At 32.2% G+C, this 27,986-nt stretch overlaps 1 protein-coding gene across 1 annotated transcript in view; it reads left to right on the forward strand.

Annotated features, from left to right (window-relative positions):
• The window catches only part of LOC113551252 (homeobox protein abdominal-A homolog), a 67,973-nt gene that overhangs the window by 34,741 nt on the left and 5,246 nt on the right, over positions 1-27,986 (forward strand). The window contains exons 3-5 of the mRNA XM_026953383.1: positions 11,316-11,466; positions 18,353-18,396; positions 23,996-25,117. Coding sequence (XP_026809184.1) covers positions 24,040-25,117 — 1,078 coding nt within the window. The 5' untranslated portion in view covers positions 11,316-11,466; positions 18,353-18,396; positions 23,996-24,039. The remainder of the gene's footprint in view (positions 1-11,315; positions 11,467-18,352; positions 18,397-23,995; positions 25,118-27,986) is intronic.

A 27,986-nucleotide genomic window follows, 5' to 3' on the forward strand; every position in this document is an offset into this window, starting at 1 on the left:
AAGTTGCGAAGTTATTGAAGTTATTGACGAATAGTTTTATCAATTATAGAATCGAAGCCTGGCCAGGAATTTTTAATCAATTAATCACTAGAAAGAAATTTAATTTTTGTAAAGAAAAATGTATTTCAATCGTGTGTGTACAACTTTTACTATCAAACAAGCAAAGGTTTGCAAGACAAAAAGTACCTGTATATAATATACATACAATTAAAAGATAAAACTGCCACCAAACAAATATAATTATGTAACAACAGGTGCCATTATATACATAGTGTATAAATAAATAATATATATTTTTTACTAATAATAATTTATAATATTGTAAAAAATGAAATAAATGTATTTATTTGCATTAGTCATATAGCAACTATAATACAATACTAACTCATTTGTACATCCTAGAATATACACAACATATTATTTATAGTAAAATCCCGAATAAAGTTATAATCTTAAACACTTACCGAGTACTGAGTACAAACAGTAAATCCTATCTCATCCTATAGTATTAATTATCTAGAATTACTTATAGTAATCGCGGGCCATATTGCGGTAACACATATTTAATCAGAATTAATTTGAATTTGATGTTAAAAAAATATATATCAATGCGTTGAAAATGAAAATAACCAATAAATTATAATGCATCAGAATAAATTGTATAAATACAGATCTTTCACTATACCTTTTTGAAGTGTAATTATTATTTAACCTTCACCATATGTTTAATTTATTACAAAACTAATCATATTTCTGTATACTTTGGATTTTAAATTGATAAAATTCAATTATAATATTGTATAACGTTCCATGTAAGGATAAGGATGTACAAACTGTACTATTACAAATATTATATTATGTCCCACCGATACTCGGCGCGTATCTCGCTTGAACAGTATTGTTCAATGCCAAACAAATTGTTGTTTACGAGACAGCGAACAAATTATATTTGTCATTGTACAATACAATGGTTTTGATATATTATAAGTATAAACATATGTGCGGCGTACCTATACATATAGCTAGGTTTGTATGTGTTTGTATCCATCGCCAATTGCAGCGTATAGGCCAAGTGCATAAATAATATATGTTTCCCCTATTAAAATGCAAAAGTAACATAATATAAAACAACTCACCTTCGATTTGTTATCGCTCATCACTTGCGCAGCATGTATATATTTGATTTCATCAATTCACAATAATAAATTAAATTTAAAAAAATTAAACGCTCTTTCTTCTGTGTCTAACTACATATGGGTATTAGGTATATTATTTTAAAATCGAATAAAATATATTAATTGTTGTAGTTGTATTGTATTATTATGTATATTATATATATATATATATATATATACATATATAATATGTAAATTGTAGATACCAGATTATATAAGTATAGGTATCTATAATCTATTCATATTTTTGTTTTAATAAAATGAGAACCCTTATTTTCAGCTGCATATTATTGAGCGAATAATTTTTAAAAAAAGTTTGAAGTATTGAAATCAAAATTCGAATAAAAAATAAATATATTTTAGTTACATAATTTTGTTTACTATAAGAATACTGGATATATTATAGCTCCATGTTAATGGAGTTGAAAGAAATGAAGGCTCTATAGTGATTTGAAAATTGTAGTAATAAGTAATTAATATTTATCTATAAACGTTTACAGACATTATTTACATTATTTAAATTTATAATTTGTAAAAATAATTCTATAGTATATTAATTAATAAATACTACTTATATACTATAGGACCGGTTTAGTATAATTATAATCTATTTAATTTATACTAGTATAAAATCATTTTTAAAGTATTTATAAGTATAAACATTGTGTTAACTGATAAGCTACTTTTTCAAATTTCGAATTTAGGTTTACCAATATTTAAAAAAATAATATATTTGTTAATATATATCCACAAAATACTTTACTGCAAAGCGAAAGAAAACCAGGATTTGAATAAATTCATTATTAAAGAGAATAATTTATTAAATACATTACCTTATACACACTTATTATCTTGTATACAAAAATGTGGTTTATTCAATAAACATATATAATATATTATATACATTATAGTCATTATCCATATATAGATATATTTAATATAATCCCACTTTGTTCGGTCTTTTACGTCACGCCGTATAATATATTATAATTCTTGAGAAACATTGTTGTATACTTAATCTGTATACATATACTTATTGAAATAAAAAAAAAAAATGAAAAATAATGTAAATTTTCTCTTCTCCCAAAATCCCACGTATTAAAATATTAAACAATAAATATGTGTATATTAAAGTCGTCGCGTCGAACCATCGTCATCGTCCGCCGCGGGGCGCATCCGAAAACCTCTAAATATATACGTTATAAAACCTATGTAGGACTTACATGCAATAATATATTGTAAAATTTTTGTAATATAATATACTATAATTCTGTTACTATATTATTTACGGATATATAAAGGTACCGAGTTCGTATGTATCATAATTTAATCCAAAAAATAAACGATTCACCGTCAAAAAGTCGTTTTTTGTGTGTAATAATATAATATTTATAATATATACTTATATATATCCCCCTGTTGGATTATAATAATAATTTCGAATATTATTATTAAGGTAAAAATAAAAAACTGGGCGTATCCATTCGCCGAACGTCAAACTATCATCCGTATCCCACAGAGATATAACTATAGGTATTATATATACAATATACATATTATCATATAATACATTTAATATATATGTAATATTTAATACACGAGAGTCGCTTGTTTCATATTATATCTATATATATATATATATTATACATAGTACCTATACCTATCTTCATTCCCGTGGCTACCTATCTGGCTATATCTATATGTCATTATTATAATATATATAATATATATGCTTGTCGTGTATTATTTATCAATTTATTATTATTAGAGGTTATTATATGTGTGCGTGTATTGTATATATACTGCAGTGTATGTTATAACTATATATACGTGTTTTATTTTTCCCTAAAACTTTTTTTGAAATGGAAAAAAAAATACACCATTCGTAAGCCGGACCGTAAATCACGCGATATTGCCAACACGCGATGTGTACCTACCCACCTCCCCCTATCTATAATAATAATAATAATAATAATAATAATAGTATCTACGTATAATATTTTCGATACTCGCTTCAATAGTTGTATGTTATTGTATATATATATATATATATATTTTGGGTGTAAATACAATTGCCGATAATTTATTCAAATTATACAATTTTATGCATTTACAAAGTATAGACGCATAAATTTACTACGATAGGTGCGCGTAAGAAGTCTATGCGTATTATATATAGGTATGCGAAGATCATAATATACGATCAGTAAGTTATTGGTGAAATATTGTAATTTTGTTCGTGTTATAAACGAAACGCCTCGGACCAAGCAATTTTATCGAATGGAAACGCGTTTTTGTTGTTAATTTTTTGTATATAAAATATAATAAATAATAACCTATACCTATACATACACAATAACATTATGCGACGATCAAACGGACCGGGTCGTGAATAAAGTGACTATGGCCGCTGTAAAATACAACAAGATTATTATAATATGTATTCTACATTTATACATATATTTTGTAATGATATATATATAGGTGCACTGTACCTACGCTATTGATGTGTTTGACTTTGTAACATACAATATGTATGATATATATTGATTTATAGGTATTGTATACGATGCTCATACCAAAAGTCGTAAATTCCCAGGGCCACCGAATTTCGCGTGTCCGGTAATGGTAGGTATGCGACAACGGACAAAGATATGTGTTTATGGGTGTTTAGTGTTTAACAATATATATTATATATAATATTGTATATGAATTATTTTGTTGTAATAGACGATACACGATTCTGAGAAAATGCGCTACATGCGATAGTATTATATAATAATATTTATCGCACGACGTTTATAATGTATAATACGCGCGTACATATATTATAAGTATATTATTTATATGAATGTGTATACTTAAGTTTAAATATATTAAATAACATGTGTGTGTGTGTGTTATAGACAAACTATCATGTGCGTATATTGTGTAATCCGATGAATTATTATTATACAGACGTTCTGAAATCCGTTATTTATTCATTTTTCCAATATTTATTATTTTACTCATTTTATTTTGCGCGTAGTATAAGCTCGTATCATAATAAATTGTCAGTTTTATATTATATCGATAGGTACACATAACATTATTATTTATATTTTATACATTTTTTAATATATTTGTACATAATATATATAGTGGCCATAAAATGTGGGGTATATATGTATATATGAGAGACAAAGGCCGAATGGAATTCCAGACTTTTAATTAATATTTAGGAAGTATATATACACTTACATATCAATACTAATACCGAAAGACAATAAATAATATAATAAAATATAATTAGTATAAGTATTATTCATTTTATGACCCAGATAACAGAAATATATTTTTACTTCCATATTACGATAATGTATTATGTTCCACCCGCAGGGGAGAATTTTATTTTAATATTATTTTCTATAAATGTATATATTATGTACATAATATAGTGTAACGTGGTCGCGGATGCTCACAGTTAAATATAGAATATTCGGGGAAGAAATTAGTTTCTTTTGAAGATATGAGCTACTATTATATAAATTTATATCCGTAGTAGTCCGTAGCACGGGAGCACGAAGGGTATTTAGGATTTTAATATTACAAATAAGTGTAGATTGGTCTAATAATAATTATTGTCAATACTTTTTATCATTATTACGAACATTGTTTACCAAAATGTGTGACTGTCTCTGAGTAGATAATATATCTTGGAGAACTGCCGTTCTTTTACTTATTGGTATTTGACCGTAGCCTCTCAATAATAAATGTGGGACAAAGCCAGGGGGAACTTAATATCTAATCAGCATAGTGTTCACGTTTTTATAAAAATATAAGTACTTAATATGATGTAACAATCGTTGCAATAGATATACATTATATACATACAGCAAGCATAAGGTTTATAATTTTAAAATAACTATAAATATTACTCGTATATTTATATTATAACACTTAACACTACTCTTATATTTTGATTTAAAATAATATACAAAACACGCTGTAATAATTACAAATTATTATATATTATTATATCTGTACCGCTATATATAACGTGCACTGTTTAATATTTATATACACATATAAATACGTATTATATTATATTATAAAGAAAAAACGATTTAAATATAAATTATACACATTATGTATTCCATTATTCCTAAGTATTGTAGGTACATAGATATATTTAAAAAATTAAATGAATTTATAGATGATGTATATTACTTACATATAACATATTTTGTTATCTGTATATATACTTGATTTTAAATGCATAGGCGTTGATTAATACATCTGCAGTATATTATTATGATTTATAATACCTAATTATAAATGGGTAATATGATTACCTATTAGTTGTATACTCGTAGTGCCACTATAATTTGTTGGGTATGTAGGGCGCAAGGCATTTCATCGTGAATGTTTATTATATGAGTATAAAGAGAAGAAAAAGGAATTTTGCTGCTGGCAATCGATACGCTGCGCGGCGTGTTCTAGAAAAATGATTTTTTTTCTTGTGGGTAAAAAGTAAAAACGAAAATAAATCGGTCTTCTCGGCGGCGACAGCGGCGGCTGCTACATTCCCCGTCGTCTTCTTTTCGAATGATAGTGAGGTGGGGAAAGGGAAACACCATCCACCACTATAGACGGGGATGGAGTGCGGGTCGGCGGCCATCGCCCCCGGGGCGACACCCATGGCCGTCGCCATTGGTCGTTAGGCGGTCGGTGCAACTGATGTGAGTGCGTGCGTACGCGTGTGCGGCACGTTTACTCGCGTTCGTCCGTATACAGTCTATCATCTGGAAACGGAAACTGTTCCGAAAAGGGTCGTTAGTAAAAGGATAAAACAAAAATGTGTTCTATAATATTATTTTATTTAAATTATAACAATAATAGCCTTGGTATGGTACACAATATAGGTATACTCATTAGCTTTTGAAAAAACGAAGCCTATATATCCGACGATTATTTTGTCTTCTGCCGTATGTGGTTGCATATACAAATATAATAAATTATTTTAAGCTTGAACACCTATAAAATATGGTGTTCCGATTCGATTCTAGTAATAACACGAGTATGCACATCATGTTTGTACCAATGATTTTTTTTTTTAACTCATGTATGGAAAATGTATAGACAACATTATATTGTTTTATTGGTTGTTAATTAATATTATTGTTAATAGTGTTTTGCACAAATATGAATAGCTAATTTATTATATTTATATATCATGGACTTATAATATTATTAATAATAAATTGTATAAATTTATTTATTGGTTCTTTTTTTAATTGTATAGCTACACTTTATGGTACTATTTATAACATTCTAAGCTAATTAAAATATATTATATCATTTCTTATTAAATTATTGTACATTACAAAAAAGCAGCTAGGTGTACCTATATATACTCAGTAGGTAATATTAATATTTAATTTTCGCGGTTAACCGTTTAATATTATCTTACAAAAATCGAGATTGCAATAATCGTAACGCTGCAATACTTGAATGAGTAATGCAAAAAACAACTTTTTAATTACAGACATCCATTATATTATTATAATAAAGTGGCATTATTTTTATAATGTAAAAAAAAATATATATTTAAAAAACTTAGTTAGATCTCAACGAACTATAGTATTGGCACTAAAATTATACATATCTATAATATATGTATATATATATAGGTACTATAAATTTGTCAAACATATAATAATATGTTTATGCAAATCAATATTTTTAAAAATGTACATAGTATAGCCAGACAATGCACAACATCGTAAGACTATTTTTGTACAATTCATATACTTTTATAATTTTCCTGTATACTAGTATACTGTATACTTACTATATATAGTATATATAATAGATAGGTATATGACTATAAAGTATATATAGTCTTCTAAAGATATATACTTTCATTAACGAGTGGTGGATATAAGTCTGTCGGGGACTCGGATAAAGTCAGACGAAATTGCTGCTACAGCAGACTCGTAATTACCTCAGCTTATATACAAATACAACACACACACGCACACACACAATTCTTGGGTATTATTTCGCTCTATATATATATAGGATCCACAATCCCAAGCGTGATGACGAGGACGAGGGCCGCACAGTTTTATGGTTTGAGTGCGTTTGCAGCTCAATATAAATATATATACACGCACCTCTTCTATACATACATAGTATTTTTGTATACCTATTTATATATATATATATATACACATCTATATATTCTTCACCACCTTCCGCGACCCGTCACACGATAAAACCGCGATCTCCAATCAACAGCAGCAGCAGAAGTAGATCGCTATTTAGTGGAATTTCGATTTTTATACGATCGTGCAATAAATCTGCACGTGTTTATAATATATTACAACATAAATATATATACAATGATGTATATAGGTGTATACTATGTGTATTAATACGGTGATGCAAATAATATATTTGTTGAGTATATTTATATAATGTATAGTATGGAATATATTAATACTCGTATTTAAAAATCTATGGATAAATATTACAGATGCATTGATCTGATTATAAGTGCATTGTTCTAATAATTTAAAATAAACAATAAATAAATTGATTTTTTTGTGAAACAAACCTTATATTTTTATTCAAGACAAAAAATAGTTTTTAATATTTAAGGGTTATCGATTACCTATAAACGCGAGTTGCGTATCTATAATATTAATATATGCATTATTGACGCATATATTATTTGGAGACAAGTTGCATCACATCATCGAAGGACGCTAATTTTCATACATAATATTTTATTTCATTCTTCAACCTGCATATGTGTATAGTGTGTACTGTGTATAGTTATATTACCTGCAGTTTTGTAAATATTAATATAAAAAATACCTCAGACTTTTCGTTGCAATATTGTTACATATAAATGATATAATATAAGTTCTGTTTATATGTATATAGGTATATAACATGTAGTACAGACAAAATCAATATTTACTCGTCGGATATTGGAAAAATTGTGTACAAAATAAATAACTGCAATATTTTATACATTTAAGAGGGCATGCAAGAATATAACGCTGTTGATAGCTTATTTTTATATCTGCAGGTTATATATTATAAGGATATGTAATTAATATTTTATATATAAATAGTAAATACACACGCACATACACATATATATATATTTAATATATACATATATGTATATATATAATTTTTTATAATTTAAGTAAATAGGTTCTTATAGTCACTATAAATAGGCATAAATATTAAATAATATTATATTGATTTGCGAAAAAATTAATTTCCAAAAATATATACTAAATAAACACACAGTATACGTATTTGAAAACATAATCCTATACCTATCTAAAACGACTTAATACGCTGCTATATTTTTTGTTTATTATATTCTGCGATATTATTCATCGCGTTTATAAATCTATAAATAGTCTATACGCTTGTTTATATTTAAAAAAAAAAAAAAACGTAAACTGATATAATATATGTGTATAGAAAATAATACCTCAAGGAAAATGGCGTCTAGACTACAACGTGTGTACATATTATATTATATTCGTGGTGCAGCAGCAGTGTTTATAATATCGTAATAGAACACAGTTGTTAACGTTCATTAATACGTTTTCGTCACTGCTGCAACATAGACGTTTATGGTTATATAATGTTTCCAAATGTTTGGGTTTAGACTTATTTTCTTCTATTCGTTGTTCTGTATATGCTATACATTTTTCCACTCTAAATTTCCTTCCTCCGCATGTGCAGCTGAACACCGCGTCTGCGTTTTTTTACACATAATAATAATATCGCGGCGAACGCGATCGCGATGATCGAGGCGTCCGTGTCAATCATCGCCGCCCGTATATGGTATATAATATTATATTCATAGTACGCTGATGGGGTCTCCCGTATATCATTATATGACGCGTGTTACATAGTATAGTACTGAATTGTAATAGATTGTCGGTCGGACGCGCCACACACGCGACCGAAAATAAATTCAGACGGTTTTCGTTCTCGAATGGGACATTTTTCATACATATATCATTCGTCGCTGCATGTGTCGCAAGACGATGTGGAACGACAGGCGTCCCGCAGCAGGATAAATACGCGTTTCTCCCCTACAGTAGGTACGTATATATGCATACGCATACATATACACGTGTTTTATATTTTAATCACCATCACGAGACACGTTTACAACTATAGATGATATATATTATAATTATGTATACGGGATAAGGCGGAGATTCGTCGCCACTGAGGCGGCCTCGGTGATGGGGCAACCGATGCCTATACGTATTTCGATAACCACTAGAAGTGGTGATGGGGGAGGGGGTATGAGAAATGCAAGATGGCCCGCACACGAAGTTCAGATTACCATCGCTTACATAATATATATATAACAATAATTATATATATACGTCGTTAATATATAAATTAGTAGTGATGCCTAGATTAACAAAATTTTCTAGATAGTACAAAATATGTATACAAGTATGTAAGGCATAACCGAAGTCATAAATGTATATATTGTTTGATATGGTTGACGTGAACATATAGATAAAAAATCAAAACGTAGTTATAAAAATAACAAGATAATAATATATATAATGTGCAAATCAAGGATCCATATATTTTTGTCATTCCTTTGAAAACATCTAACAATTATTTTTTGTTTTGCCTGCATTTATTCAATTAGATTAATTAAAAATTATAATATTTATATAAGTGAGCCATAATTTTATGCTTTTAATTCTCAGTTTTTACAGGCTATAATTAATACATCGTATAGGTATAAATGTTTTGAAAAATTACGAGACAAGTCACTCCGCAGTAGCACACCAAAACTTGTTTTCATTCTAAACTCTTTTTAGACATATAATATAAAATATATTTAAACAACGTTTGGTGTTGTCGGCGAGAGTTTTATTCATAACATATCACCGTATTCAAATAAACTAGTTCTCTGTAGATATAATTAATTTATACATTTTTTTTATATAATAATAATGTCTATGACTATACAACATCGTTTTAATCGACTAACAAGCTTAAAGGAATGTTCTAATTATATTTAAAGGCTAACCAGGGCTCGTCTTAATAGTAAAGTATAAGATCTGGCTTAAATATATTCTCGCTGTAGCTCTTGGCAGATCTCAGATATCAGATATCTAAACCCACAATCTCTTCCTTCCCAGCGACATTAGTGGATTTAATTGAGGGGAAAATCTAATAAACCTGCAATTTTTTAAATAACATTTTAAATATTTTAAAAATTAAATATAAGTAGGTATAATATGCATATTATTTATAATAATTATATACTTAATATATGTGACGAAAATTACTTTGTTGTTCCTAAACGAAAATGGTCAGCATAAAATCTAAATAAATATTGACGACAGTTTGATATTAAATAAGTTAGTTTTACTAATTTTCAATTGGACAATCATACTATTATGTATTATATAATATGTATATGTGTGTATATTTTATTTTTTTTTATAAAAGGGAAATTTGCTCCTCTGGTTATAATTAGTCTGAAATAATATGATAATATATCGGTGTTTGTAATGTGAAGCAATACATCGGAAGGAAACACCGCTGCAGTTGTATAATATATGTGTGCGTGTATATATATATCTAAAAACATGAAACGAGGGGTCTGTTTTTAATTAGTGCCCGTCCCACAAATTCCAGCAATTGTGTAGTGCGAAGCGGCGTTTCCCGCGAGGGATTACAGCCAACGGGCTTTTCGGTAAAACGACGTGGTTCTTCACGGAGCTATGTGTACTGCATTATTCGAAATTAAAATTTACTCTCGAGTAGAGCGATAAAACGGCTTTAGCTATATATTGTTTGTACGCTGCAGCATAGCTATATTGGGACCTACGCCTGTACGAGTGCTCGCGCTTGTGGACCCCTACGCGCAGGAAATTAAACTACCCCGCGTGAGAAGACTGTGATATATCTCAACCCTATGTTTGTATATATATATTATATATGCACGGCACGTATATAGCATATAATACATATATTATTACATGTGCTGTACTACGACATTTCGTGGTGCGTACGTGTGTGCACATTCGTGTATACGAAATTTAATTCCTAATAATGTTCGTTGTTGTGTTTCATTTTTAGATACGGCTAAGACTTAGAGAGGAGAGACCATCACCGTGAGCGAGAGGGCGAATAGCCGCAAAACCGACGAACGGACACAGATTTCTGTACGAAGCCAATGTAAACGCCTAATCGTGGACTCCCAACTTCAATCGAGTTATTTTTCAAACAGGTAATGCATTTTTTATTATATACATTTATAATATTCGGCTATATAGATATAGGACATTTTAAATAAGATTATATTATATAGTACGATGTGTGTACATACATATATGTGTAATACACAATACACTATATATTATTTAAAGGTTAAGCGTGTTATAGTTGTTATTGTTATATGGAATTCAAAACTGTGATGCGTGTATACCATTTATATATACGTATTATTACACATATATAATATAATATATAGTGCACTATAGTACATAAGATACCTATTTATACATAATATGTACTCTATGTTTTTTTTAAATACCCGTTTTTAAACTCAAGCTCGTGAATTTAATAATTAAAAAAAGGTTGGAAAATTCCTGAATAATATCGAATGGTTTTGTTGAAGAGAATATATTATACATTTTTATTACAATAAAATAATATGTGAATGTTTTTCTCGTTGGCGAGACTGGTTTTTTAAGATTCTTATCTAATATAAAATTAAAATATTTAATATATGATATTTATATTACATGCGTAGCTACGCAATGTACGCAATAAGGCTCCCTCTCTCCTTTTTGAGTTATTTATGTAGTTTTTTTCATAGTCATTATGTGTGTTTTTTAAACGCACGTTTTTCTTTTTTCTTTCTGTAAGGGTATTCGACTTAATCGGTTACCACGCTGCTATTTCAAGTCACTCCTCATCTATTACAGTTCTACAGTGGTTCCGTTCTCTTTCATTTCATTTTATAGATTTTATAATTAAGTACAGACATATAATGTACATGTATGTATATTTCCGGAAGACGTGGTTAAACTTCTAATCAACCCTGATGAGTGTTAAAAATTGTAGGAAAACGAATCTATTTCGACGGTTAAATAATTATAATTATGTATAGGCATTGCTATATGTAGACGGCTACTACACATGTGTTGAAGAATCTTATCTTGTATATAAAATATAATAATCTGTAAAAGCGCTAATGAAAAAAACCTGTTCCAAATATACAGATAAAATGAGCCAAAATAAAAATAAAAATATGCTATATATTATATCACTTCATATGTATACGCCCCTTTAGAGTATCGATGGCTTTAAAATGAAAAAAAAAATATATTATAACATTATTGTCGTGGATAGCGTTATCGGAGAAAATCACTGAAGTGTGTTCCTCTACGTATGGCCTACACGTGTGCCGTGTCGTGTCGTGTCGTCTGTGTAGCTGATATATTTATCAATCACGATATGTCGCATATCGTGTTCAGTATCATTATATTATGTTGCACAGACACACATTCATACATATATCTATCGTACTTATAATAGAATTGAATGAATACTTTGGTTATAGGGAAGATTAGATTAATCAGCGTATCTAATATTTTATCGGAAAATGCGTTATTATTACCTATATATATATATATATATATATATATACAGTTTAAACGATATTTGCATAATATTCATTTTTTAGATTTTTAATTTTTGTGGAAAAAAAACATTGTGTTGAATTCGATTGAAATGTATACAGATTGCAAAAATAAAATAAATTACATAAAGTCTTAACATGATGCTAAAGAGATATAATAGATGATATAGTAACATAAATATATATGACGGAAACTTTTTGCTATACAAACTTTTTCAGTGCGCATATACATAGTATATATATATACTATATATACGTATCGGGATTCCGCTAGCGAAACTGCGAGCATCGCCTTGCAGTGATATATATATACCATTATTATAAGACATTATTTAAAGCGCTTCAAACTTTTTTATAGTTTAAATCCGTCGTCAATTTATTTCACAAATCGTATACATATATATATATATATATATATATGATCATCGCTGAATAAGTATTATACCAGCGCGCGCCGCGCAGTCGTGAGCACAGGACACTAATACAAACAATGGTATTTATTATATTGAACGTCTATAGTACGAACTGACGTCAAAAAAAACCATTAATATTGTTATATCGTTTTACAACTTTAATATTATATTTTTACATTACCCAAGACGATCATTATAATGATGTTACGCGTGACAATAGTAGCATATAACAATAATACACATCCAATATATCATAATATATAAATATATTATTATGTGTAACTATAAAATAATTTTAAATATTACATCGCCTGTTTTGGAGGCCAGATAATATTGGATATATATGTATATTTTACGATAACAAATTATTCATGTATACGTAGGTCAAATTAATGTAAAATCTTATAAACGATAAATCGTCGAACTGTATTTGTTATAATTTTTTACACTCGTTTATTGTTATTATTTTTCAAATTCATCTTGCATATTATAATAATATATAATACTAGTAACCATTATTATACGTAAATACGTAATAGTCTTGTAGATGCTTAATATATGTATGCTGTACATAAACACATAATTCATATTATTCACAATAGTATATTATTATGGCGACGAAATCATAGTGGCATAACCAGCATTTAGCTTTGAGAAGGAGGCTTATAGTTTATTAAATGTGTGAAGCTTAATTACAATTCCTCATACGTTTATTAAGTTGATACTGCAGTGATACATGCGGGTATATAAAGCGTTTATAGAACGCTATATATAACGTTTTAGAAGTTTGCGGTAACCTTCACACAAATTACGTCATTATACAATAAATAAAGGTTTTACTTAACGCGAAAACAGAATACTGCAGAAAGCATTTTTAAATTGTTCTGCAATTTCTTTACAGCTCCCAAAAATATTACTGAATTAAAAATAAAATTATGGATATATATATATATTTTTTTATTTTTTAAAGTTTTTGTTAGTAGTTATACAGGTATATAAAAAAAAGGGAAATTATATATACAGTATAGTATATCCATTATAGGTACATATTATATTGCATAATAAACAGATCATTATTATAATTATTACTTTTGGAATGCCAATTTAGGAATTTAGGATGTTTCAAATTTTAGTGATCCCTGAAATATATTTTATTATGATACCTATACTTATCACATAATATATTATACATTTAATATATATATATATATATATCAAAATAAGGTGTTGGATATACAAACTTATAGCTGTTTAGTCTAGTTATCATCTATTATTTTTATATTTCACCAATATTATACAATTATACGTTTAAATATAGTTTTCAAGTATATACCTAATGTAATATATATTTACTTTAAGGCCATATGTAATAAACACTATAGTATTGTATATAGTGTTATAGTATTATTATTATTTTTTTATAGTATTTTTAAATATTTAAATTGTTATTATGTATAAGCAAGCAATTATATCCTGCATGTAGTGGTGATATAGATATTTAGTTTTTGAGGTTTTTAATGAAAATTTTAAACATTATTATAACTTATTTAGTAAATGCATTTTATAATGCATAAATGGACGTGATATAATGTAGAAAATGTTGTTTGTTATATATTATATAACATTATAAATATAATTATATCAATATTTATATATATTTGTGTGTATGTGTGTGACCTGCTCGCACGCATATGCTACTTATGTATCTATGTATTATATTACACATGTATGCGTATAATGATATTGTACCAGATGCGTATTCGATAGCAACATATTTCAGGTCCATATGTGCTAGAGTTTTCGCTATAGTTAAGATAGTAAGGCGTATATAGGATATATATTTATAGTATATATTATTTAATATATTGGCTATCGTACACACTTATTATATATATGCGTGTACAAATATTATACGTGTGTATTCCTGGAGTATTATAGCAGATCTTCAATTCTCTATAATTATAATATTTATATTTTTTTATCGTATTCCAATAGCACCAAGTGTAGTTAAGTAAACACATAGTTGATTGAGATTTAAACACTAGCTTCTTCTTCGAAATCAAATCGTATATAAAAATATTTTTACTTACACATATTATATAACTTTTAATTTGTAATTTTTAACTCCCTAATTTTTTTTTTTTTTTTTTTGGTTTACGTACTGGAAACTGCTGATGACTACATATACATTAACAATACTGTGTTTTATTATAATACAGTACAATCTACAATAATATACCATACACGATGTATATATACACACAAAGTAGGTACATGTCATGATAAGAAGTTCGACGTCGGTCATCAATACCGCTGTAACCGGAAATTGTACTTATTCTGAAACCAGATCTGCACGTGTAATGGCGCAGTATATTCCGTCTTAGAGATTATGATTTATATATATTATATCTACGAGTACAATAGACTCGCACCCTGTAAATGTATAAACAAATATAATATATAGAAAGCTATAAGGGACAAGGGTATAGTCGGTATAGACGTACGACATAACATTAGGTATATAATTTAACCAATAACGGCTATGATATATTTATATGTATAAATATAGTTATGCGTCAAGCCAAGTTAATGAATAACTATATATATATACCTATATCACAGTGATGAAATACGTAGATAGGATAGTGCAGACTCGCGAAGATACTTAAATATAAATATAACATTGGCTTTTTAAAAAATATATATATCCGTGATCTGTTGGTGCAATAAAATTATACTTAAGTACCTATATTTAATTTTATATATTTACCCTAAGCTGCAATAAATTAAATATTTAATAGTAACGTTCATAGTTGATTAAAAACATTCATGCAGCTAGAAAGCTATACTTAGAGTTGGTACATAATACTCTATACAGTGGTGGCACAAGGATCTTTTTCAAGGTGGACCAAAGGGAGGTAAACATTATATTAGGACATGCACAGTTGGAGGGGGTGTGTGGCATAACATTTTTTATTTTATCTAAAATTTAAATTCTTAAGATCATTGAAACCTCTTTCAAACATTCTGACTTCGCTACTGAGTCTCACTACTTTTTTCTTGTATATAAAAAATATATAATTACAAATGGACGAATGTCATCGTTGTTGTAATGTTATATTCGTCGTTATTATACAAGTATGTAGTTGCATTGTTGCACTCGTATATTTATGTTAATATATTTTATTAACAATATGATAATAACTCTGTATGATAATTATATACGTAAACGGTATTATAAATATAATTTATATAGTATGCGGGTTAAGTGATTTATTTATTAGCTGCTATACAATGAGTATATTACGCTATAGCTACGGCGACGGCGACGATTATTCTTATCCTAAAGATTTATTGTCGTCATCAACAGAAACATATGTGACCGCTGAAGTATACGATATTAAAGATGAAAAAACACATTATATGAAATATACATGTATATATGAATTAGCTAGGTATCTACGAAAAATCACGTGCATATATATCGTATTATATCATCACAGACCTGCAGCACTTGAGTTTATGCAGTGAAATTATTATTATATATATACATATAATGTAAAGGGCTTTTATAACACCCGCTATACCTATAATTTAGTAGAAAAATACTATGATGTTACTATATGTATATATTATATGCTTGAGTGCACTTTAAATTGGTACAAAAAAATAAAATAAATAACGAAAAATATTTCTTATTTATCTCACGAGTCCTAGTGAAGCTACAGGATAGCTGTACATTATTATGATAATGTAATAAATCTATTAAGACTTATACATAACCCATACGTCCATACAATGTATACAATATATATATATATATATACTTCGTACATAATACATACTACATATGCCAATGGGAATGTCTCCTCAATACCCATATACTTACAGTCGTGTATATACCAATATAATATATTATTAGGTACTATATTAGATATGTCAGTTCTCAACGATTATAACGATATATATGTATATACTTAAATATAAATTATATTATCTCATCATAATTATATACAGTATAATGTATAATATATATAATATATAATACATTCAATATTCAATAATAGGTATAATAATACACCTGATGATATTAGTAATATCATAAATATATATATATTTATTACTTTATTAAATCGGGTGACAAGATCTCTGAAGGGATTAAAATAATTATATGTATGATATGTGTACACATTATTTATGAATTATTAAAAGTAAAATACAAATATATATTTATTATTATTATTTAATTCATTCGGGGAAAACTTATTCAATATAATTAAAACAGTTTTTAGTCAGTATTCAAGCAAGAAAAATATTTTATCGAATGTCTTAGAGTTTACTGTTATACCTATGCATATATTATATTAACAATATATTATATACCTGCTATTATCAATTCTTAATAGTAAAAATAAAATAAAATAAAATAAAATATTGCAAGTCTTATACAGAAATGTCTTTACATAAACTACCCCGCGTTTACATCGTAGATAAAATAAATATATTTATTATATTTATTGTAATATGATTATATTATAGTGAATACCATTTTATATTTAGCTATATCACGCTATAAATTATAATAATTATAAGCAGCAGCACTCTCGAGGGCGCGAAATTCTAAATACCACAGCCCTATTATATTAGCGCTAATATATTTTATTTACGTGGTTTATCTACTTGTATAGTACCTATACATAAATGTAGGTACCTACCATGTATAATATAATACTAAACGCAAATAGCACACGCGCTCTATATACTTATTAATTTATCTATACCTATATATTATAATACGTTCGTGTTTTGTCCCGTATTCACGCGTGCAGCATGCAGTGCATTGCAGTGCAGCGATGCGTGCAGCAGAGTTGGGTCTCCCCCCTGCTTCCGATATGTGAATATAATATTATCATAATACAACACGATCGTGTGCATACGTCATGTACCTATACCTATATTGTGCTAAAATATGATTTGTATGTTATTTATTTATGTACCCAAAAAAATTGACTGTAACTGCAAAATGATCAAATATGTTTATTTGTTTGTGTTTACAGGTTGCACTGTTTCTTGCCTGCTATCACTCTGGCCAGCGTCCAAGGTAATTATATTGAATTCATGATGCACAAACATAATCTATCGTTATTTTTCCCTACTTTAAACACGCGATGATTACATTATATTACCTATAATGTTTATAATTATATGTTCCAACTTGCGTTAAATATATTTAGTAGTATATGTTATTATATTGTTAGCTATATGCAATTTTTCAGTGAGCGACGTCGCGTGCTATCATTTTCGCGCGTACCTGCTAATTATACCTACATAATATGTGATATGTATAGGTCTACTATTGTTATATAGTTATTTCATGAAGTTAATTTTATTCTTAGTATTTTTTTTTATTTTTACTATATAGTCTATCAAATAACGACTTGAATTTGTATAGGTAGATATAATACCTATTACCTACATATATATATATTTTTTTATTCGTGGTAATTCACCGTGTTCCCTTCTATACACACTCGATCACGCATTTACTATGTCATACTATATACCTATACATCTCTAATGGTTTCACGCATGTTAAGTAATCTAGCTACCGAGTTCAAAACGTTAGGGCACATATAATTATATTATGTAACTACAATCTTTATTGTTTATATTTTGTATTTAGAGTTTAGAAAAATCATAAATGATTTTAAATATTAATAAATATTGATTAAAAACACAGTATTAAATCTACTGTAAATTATATAGTGATTGTTTTCTAAAATATATATACCTAATAAAAATAGAATTAGTTATTGTAGACTATACATAGTTATAGGACAAAAACGGTGAAACACCATACACGGTATTAGGTAAATATTTATTATATATATATATATATATAGATATCTATAACCTATTATATTTTGCATAACTCCGTGTATAGGTATTTGCACTAATAATAATATATATTATATGTGCCTACACTGTCGTTAAATCATATTTGTTAACTTAATATATACAAATAAAATTGTTTAGCTAAATTATATTTCGTATAAAAAATACTCAAAAATAGTATATAATATGTAATATGTAGTAGATAACGAGTAGTGGTGTGCATGCGCGGTCCGGACTCGGGACCTCCCGCGGCGGCGCGTCTGCGGACCAGTCGAAAATCGTATAATGAGCCGACATGCGCGCACAAAGATGGCGGCGTTCGCCGTCGCCGCGACCGGTCATATAGCTAGCCGATCTCAATCTATACAGCAGTCGACGGCGGCTGTAGCTATAGCGTATAGTTATAATATATTATTATTATTATTATTATTATCATCACTGTAATATATTATAATATCATCGTCGTCTGCGTGATTACTTTACGTAGATAATTTAATATTATCATATATATTTGAGGGAAATTGTATTATACGCGTCGAGCGGCGCAGGTGGACCGCGACGACGACATCTTAATATAATTATATACATTATGTGTATAAGTACGCGTCTGACATCTTTATATATATTCCACGTAGAAACCTCCTTATAAATATTAAAAATGCGGTCGTCTCATCTGCTCATCGCCTGCCGCCCATATATACTCGATATATATATATATACATATACATACTCCGAGAAATGTTTTTGTATTATTTTTTTTTCCCTAGAAAACTGTTTTTCGAGCTATAGTGATGACGGTGAGGGAGATACGAGAAACAGATTATTATATTATATTCGGTCGTTTGTTTTCCATACATACGCGTCATAAAATTCGAACACCGTTCGCCTGCTGCAGCGGCACGACTGCACTTACAGATTGAATTCGGCGGCGATCCCCTATCTCGAGACACAAATGTACTACAATGTAATGATTTTGTACATCAGCTATTATATATATATACACACATATAATACATATATTTGTCTATATAGCGCCCGTCGTTCTTTAGCCGTCGACGACGATGCCGCCGCCGCCGTGCACAATGCACAATTTTCCATCTCACCGGTTATAATGTAATAACGACGACGCCATGCAGTATTATACAGTCTCCCGGTTTTCACCCTCCCCCCCAAACACACACACACACACCAACGACCTAATGCTGAAAAGTCTCCCTCGGCCGCTGCAGCCTATAACCTATATTATACACTTTTTTTTGTTTTCTCTTTTCTCGAGTTTTTGTTGTCGAGCCCTCTTTTCTCGCGATACGTAAAGCTAGGCGTACCCCATATATATATATAATATAATATTTGACGTTTCGTCGAGGGGCTGTGACTAAAATGTTGTGTGTATGTATATAGTCAAAGGATCATCGCAAAGATGCTTTGTATATATAGGTGCATAATAATACATACAATGATTGCGAGTATGTGTTGCTATTATTCTGCACAATACATGTCCTATATATATTTGTATATACATGTATATTAATGTATTATACTGCACATAGTCGGCATCAGCCCCACGTTTCGAGAGTCAACACCGCTTTTGTTGTGTCGCCAATAATATAAAAAGAAAAATTTGTCGTAAGTACAATGTATATACACATGTGTATAGACATTCGACATAGTATATATAGCGTCCCGCGCCGTGTACCTATATATATATACACGACTAATCGCTGTCTGTGTGTGACCTTTGTTGTCAAGCTGCTAATATTTTATATACCTATATATATTGTGTAAGGTACGTTGCGATTTTGAGCGCACGCGTTGCGTCTTTTAACGCGCCATTTCCTTTTTATTTATAGGTATTTATTATTTTCCCTTCACATTTTTTGGATCTTCTCTATTCATTTTTCTTTTCTCTATACATACCGGTGCAAATCCATCCACCGCCAGCTCATATTTTGTATAAATTCAGTATTTACACCTACCTATCGATATATAATCTGTCGCGTAATGCTGTATACTGCAGTGCGTTTTAACGGTTATAAGTTATAACCATGTACACATCATATAAGTATATATACGTATAATACACATTATATTTACGTCATGCTGTATTATATCGTATATGGCGTCCGTTATTCGAATTCGTATTTCAAAAGTCGCCGCTCAGACGTCCGGAATATACATCATACCGTATATCGATACACTCGTATTAAATATATAAGCCATATACGTATATAATATACTATATATATATAGTTGCAGCTTATATACGTATAGCGTATACGACCGTTATCTCTCGTAAACTCTAAAAGGGTTGAGGTCAGAAATACAATTTATTTTACCGTCAGACCGTCGTCCGTAATGGGTTTTCATATTACATACATAATATATATATTATTATTATTAGTATATATGTATATATACTATATAGGTATACATAATAATGGTGGTGCCTATTTCCAGAAGGATTGTAAATATCTATATATTATCCATCTTGCAGTGTACCGCGCATAGTTTTCAAATAGTTTTGTACGTCATATAATATATATATATATATATATATATATATATACATAGCAAGTCATCGGATTTTTTTGGACGTGACTAATAATATTAATATATTATTTTTGACGAGCCGGTTCCTTATGCATATTAAACGCAGATATATAGAACCGGAATCCGGATTTGTTAATTTCGTAGGTATATTTATGTATTATATACATATATGTATATATGAACGTCATTAAATAAGTATATATATATATATGTGTACCTCATACATATATCTTACTCGAAATCTGCTGTAGGTTTCAGATATTATGTATACCTACCTATAGGTATAATAATAATATATACATATTATATATTTTTCTAAATCACTCTTCACGTTACAAAATAATATAGATGTTATTATTATATAGGCCGATTTCCATCTGTAGGTTTTCAAACCCAAATGTAGGTATATACACATAAAAATATAGCGTTTAAAATACGTCAACGAGTCAATTTAGATTTATGTTTTCTGGTATAATATAGTTATATTACATAAGCTGTACAACTGCAGCTATACAATATGGAATATATATGACTAGGTATTTCGATTATAAAGTATCGGTCGAATTTCGAATAAACAAGATCCATATGAGATTATATAAAAGGAGTTTAATCAAATTATTTAAAATTATTTTTTATGATAGGTATACAATAATTTAACTCATTTTATGTATATAACTACATATGACGAATTATTATTATTATTTTTATCATGATTGAATGATTGAGACTAATATTTCACATTTATCTACTTATATTATATATTCCGGATTATACTACATAGTTATGTGTATATCTGTACTCAAATGGTTAAACATGCTAATTTCTATAATGGACAGACTGAATTGAACTATGTATTATTCTCAGATAAAAGTCAATAATATTTATAATATTTTTAACATAAATTCTGCGTAGTTCAAGAGAAACATAGGTGATGACGGTCAAACCCGATGATATATCTTTAATAAGATAGTTAGTTTGTTATCTCAAAATTTCCGATATTAAAGGTATCCAATTTGAATTACGATTATAATAATATGCTCGTGCAGAAACGACAAAAAACCTCGAGGGCGCGCGCCATTATCATTATATATCGCGGCGACGAAAGGGCGCCTTTGATATCGTTATGGCGACGGCGGCGGACATGAAAAATATAATAATAATAATAATGTTTCGACTCTGTAACGCGTATTGTGTACATAAGATACGGTAGCTACGGCAGCAGCAGCGGCTCTATCCGGACGACAGCCCTGAGAGCAGCGCTGTCGCGAGCGCCGACGGCAATGGCATAGTCCGAGGCCGGTCCGCCGAGCGGCGCGGCGGTCGGACGGATGCGAGAGACGGGAGCGCGGCGCGCGCTCACACACGCGCACGCGAACGGGCGCACGACGACGGTGCACGCCGCTAAACACCAACGACAACTACTACGCGCTCGCGTCGGCCCGTTTGTGAGCCGTCGGGCGCGGTGTGTCGTCACCCGTCATCGGCGGTCGTCACTTCTCACGTCAGTCCGCTCTCGTGCACCGTGCGTACGAAACTTCGGACCTCCGCCGCACACGCACACGCGCCGTCCGCGGTCTCGGTAGTTCCGTCGCGTATTTCGCATACACGATAATATAATAACATTAAAACATCGTCGTCTCCTGCTAAGTTTTGCATTTTTGGTTTTTATTTTTATTTATTTTTTTTTATCGTTGTTTTATTTTTTTTATTTATAATTTTTCAAAAGTGAAGCGGGCGCGATCGTAATTCTCCCAACGGATTTTTTTTTCACCGCAAGCTTATATGCGTCCGTACTTGAATTTTTTTTTTTGTTCGACACTCAAAAGAATCCTCGGCCGTTCATGATCGCGTCGTCGTAATAATCGCTCGCGCGCCTCGTCTGGCGGTTAAGCGGCAGCGATTTATACATACATATAAATAATATAAATAATATATATATATAAATGTAATAAATACAACTATTCACGCGCACGCAATATATATATATATATGTATATATGATATGTAAAACCGTTATATACTCTAAACTGATCTGGACTTGTCTTCTTGTGTTCTGTTGCCGACCCTGACCTAACGCCGACCGACGTCTGAACTCTGCCGACATCGTCTACTACACCGAAATCACCTACGCCTGCGGTCGTCTGTCACCTAAACCCCGTCCGAAACCACAACAATTATCATCATCGGCGACCTCGGGGACGCTGCCGTCGGTACGCTGTACGGTGGCGGTGAACACGATGTTACCACCGGTGCAGGGTGCCCGACCCCGACAGCCGGACCCGGGCTGAGTTGGTGGACGATGATGAACGGCGGCCTGTACGAGGACAGCCCGCCGGCACCACCGCCTCCGTCGTCCGTGTCGCTGCAGCCACCGTCGGTGGACATCGGGCGCGCCGCGCCGGCGGCCGTCATTAAGACGTCGCCGTCGTCCACGCCGATCACTTCCTCCGTCACACCACCGCCACAGCAACAGCAACAGCAGCCACCGCCTCTGTTGCACATACCGGCAAAGCGGTTGCAATCGCATTCCATTGGCGGCGGCGGTGGAGGCGGCGGCGGCGGCGGCGGTTACGAGTGCATGGACACTGCCGCCGGTTCGGCGGGTGTCATCAGACACTCGCATCACCAGTGGAACGCGTACTCGCCCGCCGTCGTCGACCACGCCGCGTTCGACCAGTACGCCGCTCCGCCTCATCACCACCACCACCATCAGCCGGCCGCGCCGACCTATTACAACCTGGCCGCGGACGCCAGCGGTGGCCACCATCATCACCATCACCACCATCACCGGACGTCCATGGACGGCGGCGGTGGCGGCGGCCGCAAACCACCCACCGGCCTGCCGTTCTGGTCACCCGCGGCCACCGACTATTGCGGCGGCGGTCTCGGCGGCGGTGGCGGCAGTGGCGGCGGCCTCGCCAGCAAATACACCAACGGCGGCGTGACGCCGTGCAGCAGTTCCGCAGGACCGCCGTCGGCCGCCGACCACCATCACCAGTTCTCGCAGTCGTGGTGCACCAACTATTCGCCGTACACCACCACCACGTCTTCGTCGTCGTCGTCGTCCGTCGCCGCGGCAGCCGCCGCCGCAGCCGCAGCCGCCGCTTCGGCGTCCCGACACCCGTCCGGCGGCGGCGGCGGCGGCCCGGCCGACACGCCGCAGCCGACGTACCTGCAGTCCGGCAGCCCTGGCGACGACCGGGGCGGCAACAACTCGTCGCGCATGACGTCCGGCTCGGCTGACGGCCCGGCCGCCGGCCCGTTCGGCCACGACAACGCGTACCAGCCGCCGCCGCCACCGCCTCCGTCGTCGTTGCCGCTCAGGAACTACGGGAGTTCGCACGATCCCGTCACGTCGACGCCTTACCCGCCCACAGGTACGTACTCGTTTTGAACGGACTCGTCACGTTAATAATAATGGCGTGTACGCGTATATTATATTATAAATATCGCGGTCGCGTCTTATCCGCGTCTCTCGTGTATCGTATAAAAAAATAATGTTCGCGTCACACTTCTGCAGCAGTTTTTACCCGCTCGGAGAGACGAATATATAATAGTAATAATAATAATAATAAAAACGACAACGACGACGTTTGACCCGTTTGTGGGTTCCGAGAACGACACATACGTGCCGCGGGGTCGGAGACTTGTACAAAAATTTGGACATAAATATACGATTTCAAAACAAACACGACGCGCGTAATGACATAATATATTACGGCCTTTTTTTTCTTTTCGTCTTCTTCTCTTTCTGTATAATACCACTTCTCTTCCACGCCCGTCCGCTGTATAGGTAAATGTGTCGTCTCGTATGCACGTCGGTGTGGGTGGGTACTGCTGCAGCAGAGTGGTGGTGTACAGCACACATGACATATATAATAATATATATATATATGTATGTATGTATATATGGTGCAGCGGCAGCCGCGTATATATATATAGCTTATAATATTATTATTATTGTTGTGCGGTACGAGCAACAGAGGCGATACGTGCACGGGCGTCCGTCCGCGTACAAAAGGACGGGCGGCCGTAAAGTATACGATTTTATTGGACGGGTAGGTCAGCTGTCTCTGCGGCAGTTCGACGTCGATGCCGCCGCGTGTATTATTATTATCGTCATCATCATTGTGTGTATATATATATATTATAATATGTACGTACTACACACGGTCAGCGCAGCACTCACGCAGAGCGGCATCGGTATCGGGTCGTCGTCGTACCTATGCCTATACAACCTATATATACACCGCGCGCGCGGGCTCAAATTATAATAAAATAATACTAATGATAATAAATAACGATGACGATAGTACACCGTTCGATTGCTACCGAATTCGTTGTCCGCCCAATAGTGTTAAACGCGTACTGCGTCTACGAATTTAAATAATAATAATAATAATAATAATATCATAGTACGGCAGAGGTTTTGATTTCGGTGTACCGTGTGAACGCGCTCGCGAAAACCGCTCTAGACCAGTTTTTTCGTAGTTTCTCGACATGGGTATTACATGACGAGTGTAATATTCAAGTTTATGCATACGATGCGCACGTCATTATAATATTATGATATCATTAAATTGCTATATTATGTGTGTGTGTGTGTGTGTGTAGTTAGCTGGCCGGTCGTACGCGTGTGGTACCATCGCGCGTATCACATCGAAATACATTATTATGTAAAAATATACGTGTTATTTGCGTGGCTCGCGAGTTGCCGTGATGCAGCCCGTCGGAAACGAAGAAAAACCAGTGAGCTATAAAAAAAACGCATGACGTGAAAATGTTATCACGGAGATAATTTATGATTTCAGCGAAAATAGAAAACGAGTGAAAAAATAATAAAAAACGTTAAAATCGAATGACATATTAGTACATAATATTGCAATGTATCGCGTCACCGCCGACAGACCGACCGATCTAATACCGATGTCGCGTTCCACCGCGCGTAATTTGCAGCTGTCCCCGCGGCGAAGTACGGCGGTGGCGTCCGCACCCTTATATTCGCGCATCTTTTACAATACGCGGGTTTTTCTGCACTCGGTCGCCGCCCATAACGGGATGTATAGGTGTTTTCACTGTGACGAATTTTATTCAGTTGATGCAAACCATTATTATTATTATTATTATTATTATTATTATTATTTCATTGTACGGTATATTATTCATTTTGTTTGCACAAATTCGCGCGGCCATCATTTAGATACTTTATGTACATCATATCGAAACTGTATAGTAGTCCCCGGAGGATCGCGGACGCCGACGACCGATAAGTTTTACCGGATTAAAAGCTCCCGCGCCACAGCGATCTGAATTCCCTGTCCCGTGCGTGCCGTATATATGTAGGCATAATGGCTATACTATCATACTTTGCAGCCCACAATATCAAAAATGACCAAAACGTCAACTCCGCTGACCGCGGACGCGTTTAAACGCCGGCGAAACTATACTCTTAACTAAAATGTACTTAGGTGTTTTTATTACCGTCATTCGTGACACCTTTATGGCTTGAGATACTTTTTATAACTACAACTACCACCGGTCCTTATACTGCAAGTCGATCGTCACCCGATTAACTAAAATATTGTAATATCATCGAAGACGAAAATCATTTTTAACTTATATAAACTCACCAACAGCTACGTCCACATCGCTGAAGATACCTATACCATGTTTAAATTAAATTCATTGTATTATTGGGTCCTAAACTGTTTGTGCTATGTGTACATTATGTAAAAAACAGGCATTTTGTTTATAACATATATATATAACTACCTTTATAAAAACGTGTTGAAATGAAAATATTTAAGCCGTTTAATACTAAATCGACTGAACACATATTTCAAAAATTCATGTATAGTAAATAATATTCTATAAAGATATTGGATGCTTTTTAAATTCTAAAAATATCTTTTCGTTTGTTCACAATACCGCAAGCTTGTAGTGTTTTTAAAAAACATGTAGTTCGTTTAAAACAGTTATGTTTCTCAATTAGACGCTATTCTTAATGTTTTTACTGTCTACGTGTATTTCTAAATTTTTCAATAATTAGGTTAAGGACTCAAACAGGTTTCATTATTTTTCGTCACTCACGCAGCCGTGAGTTCTTAAAATTATATATATTTCACAGTAAAATGCTATATACCACTAGATATTATGCCTACATTACAAAATTATGGATATACTGGTTTTAAAGTGGTTAGGGGTTGTAAGGGGGATTCGGTATTTCTACTTTTTAAAACCATTAAG

The sequence above is a fragment of the Rhopalosiphum maidis genome, chromosome 2, assembly GCF_003676215.2.
Source record: "Rhopalosiphum maidis isolate BTI-1 chromosome 2, ASM367621v3, whole genome shotgun sequence".
In the NCBI taxonomy this organism is placed as follows: Eukaryota; Metazoa; Arthropoda; class Insecta; order Hemiptera; family Aphididae; genus Rhopalosiphum; species Rhopalosiphum maidis.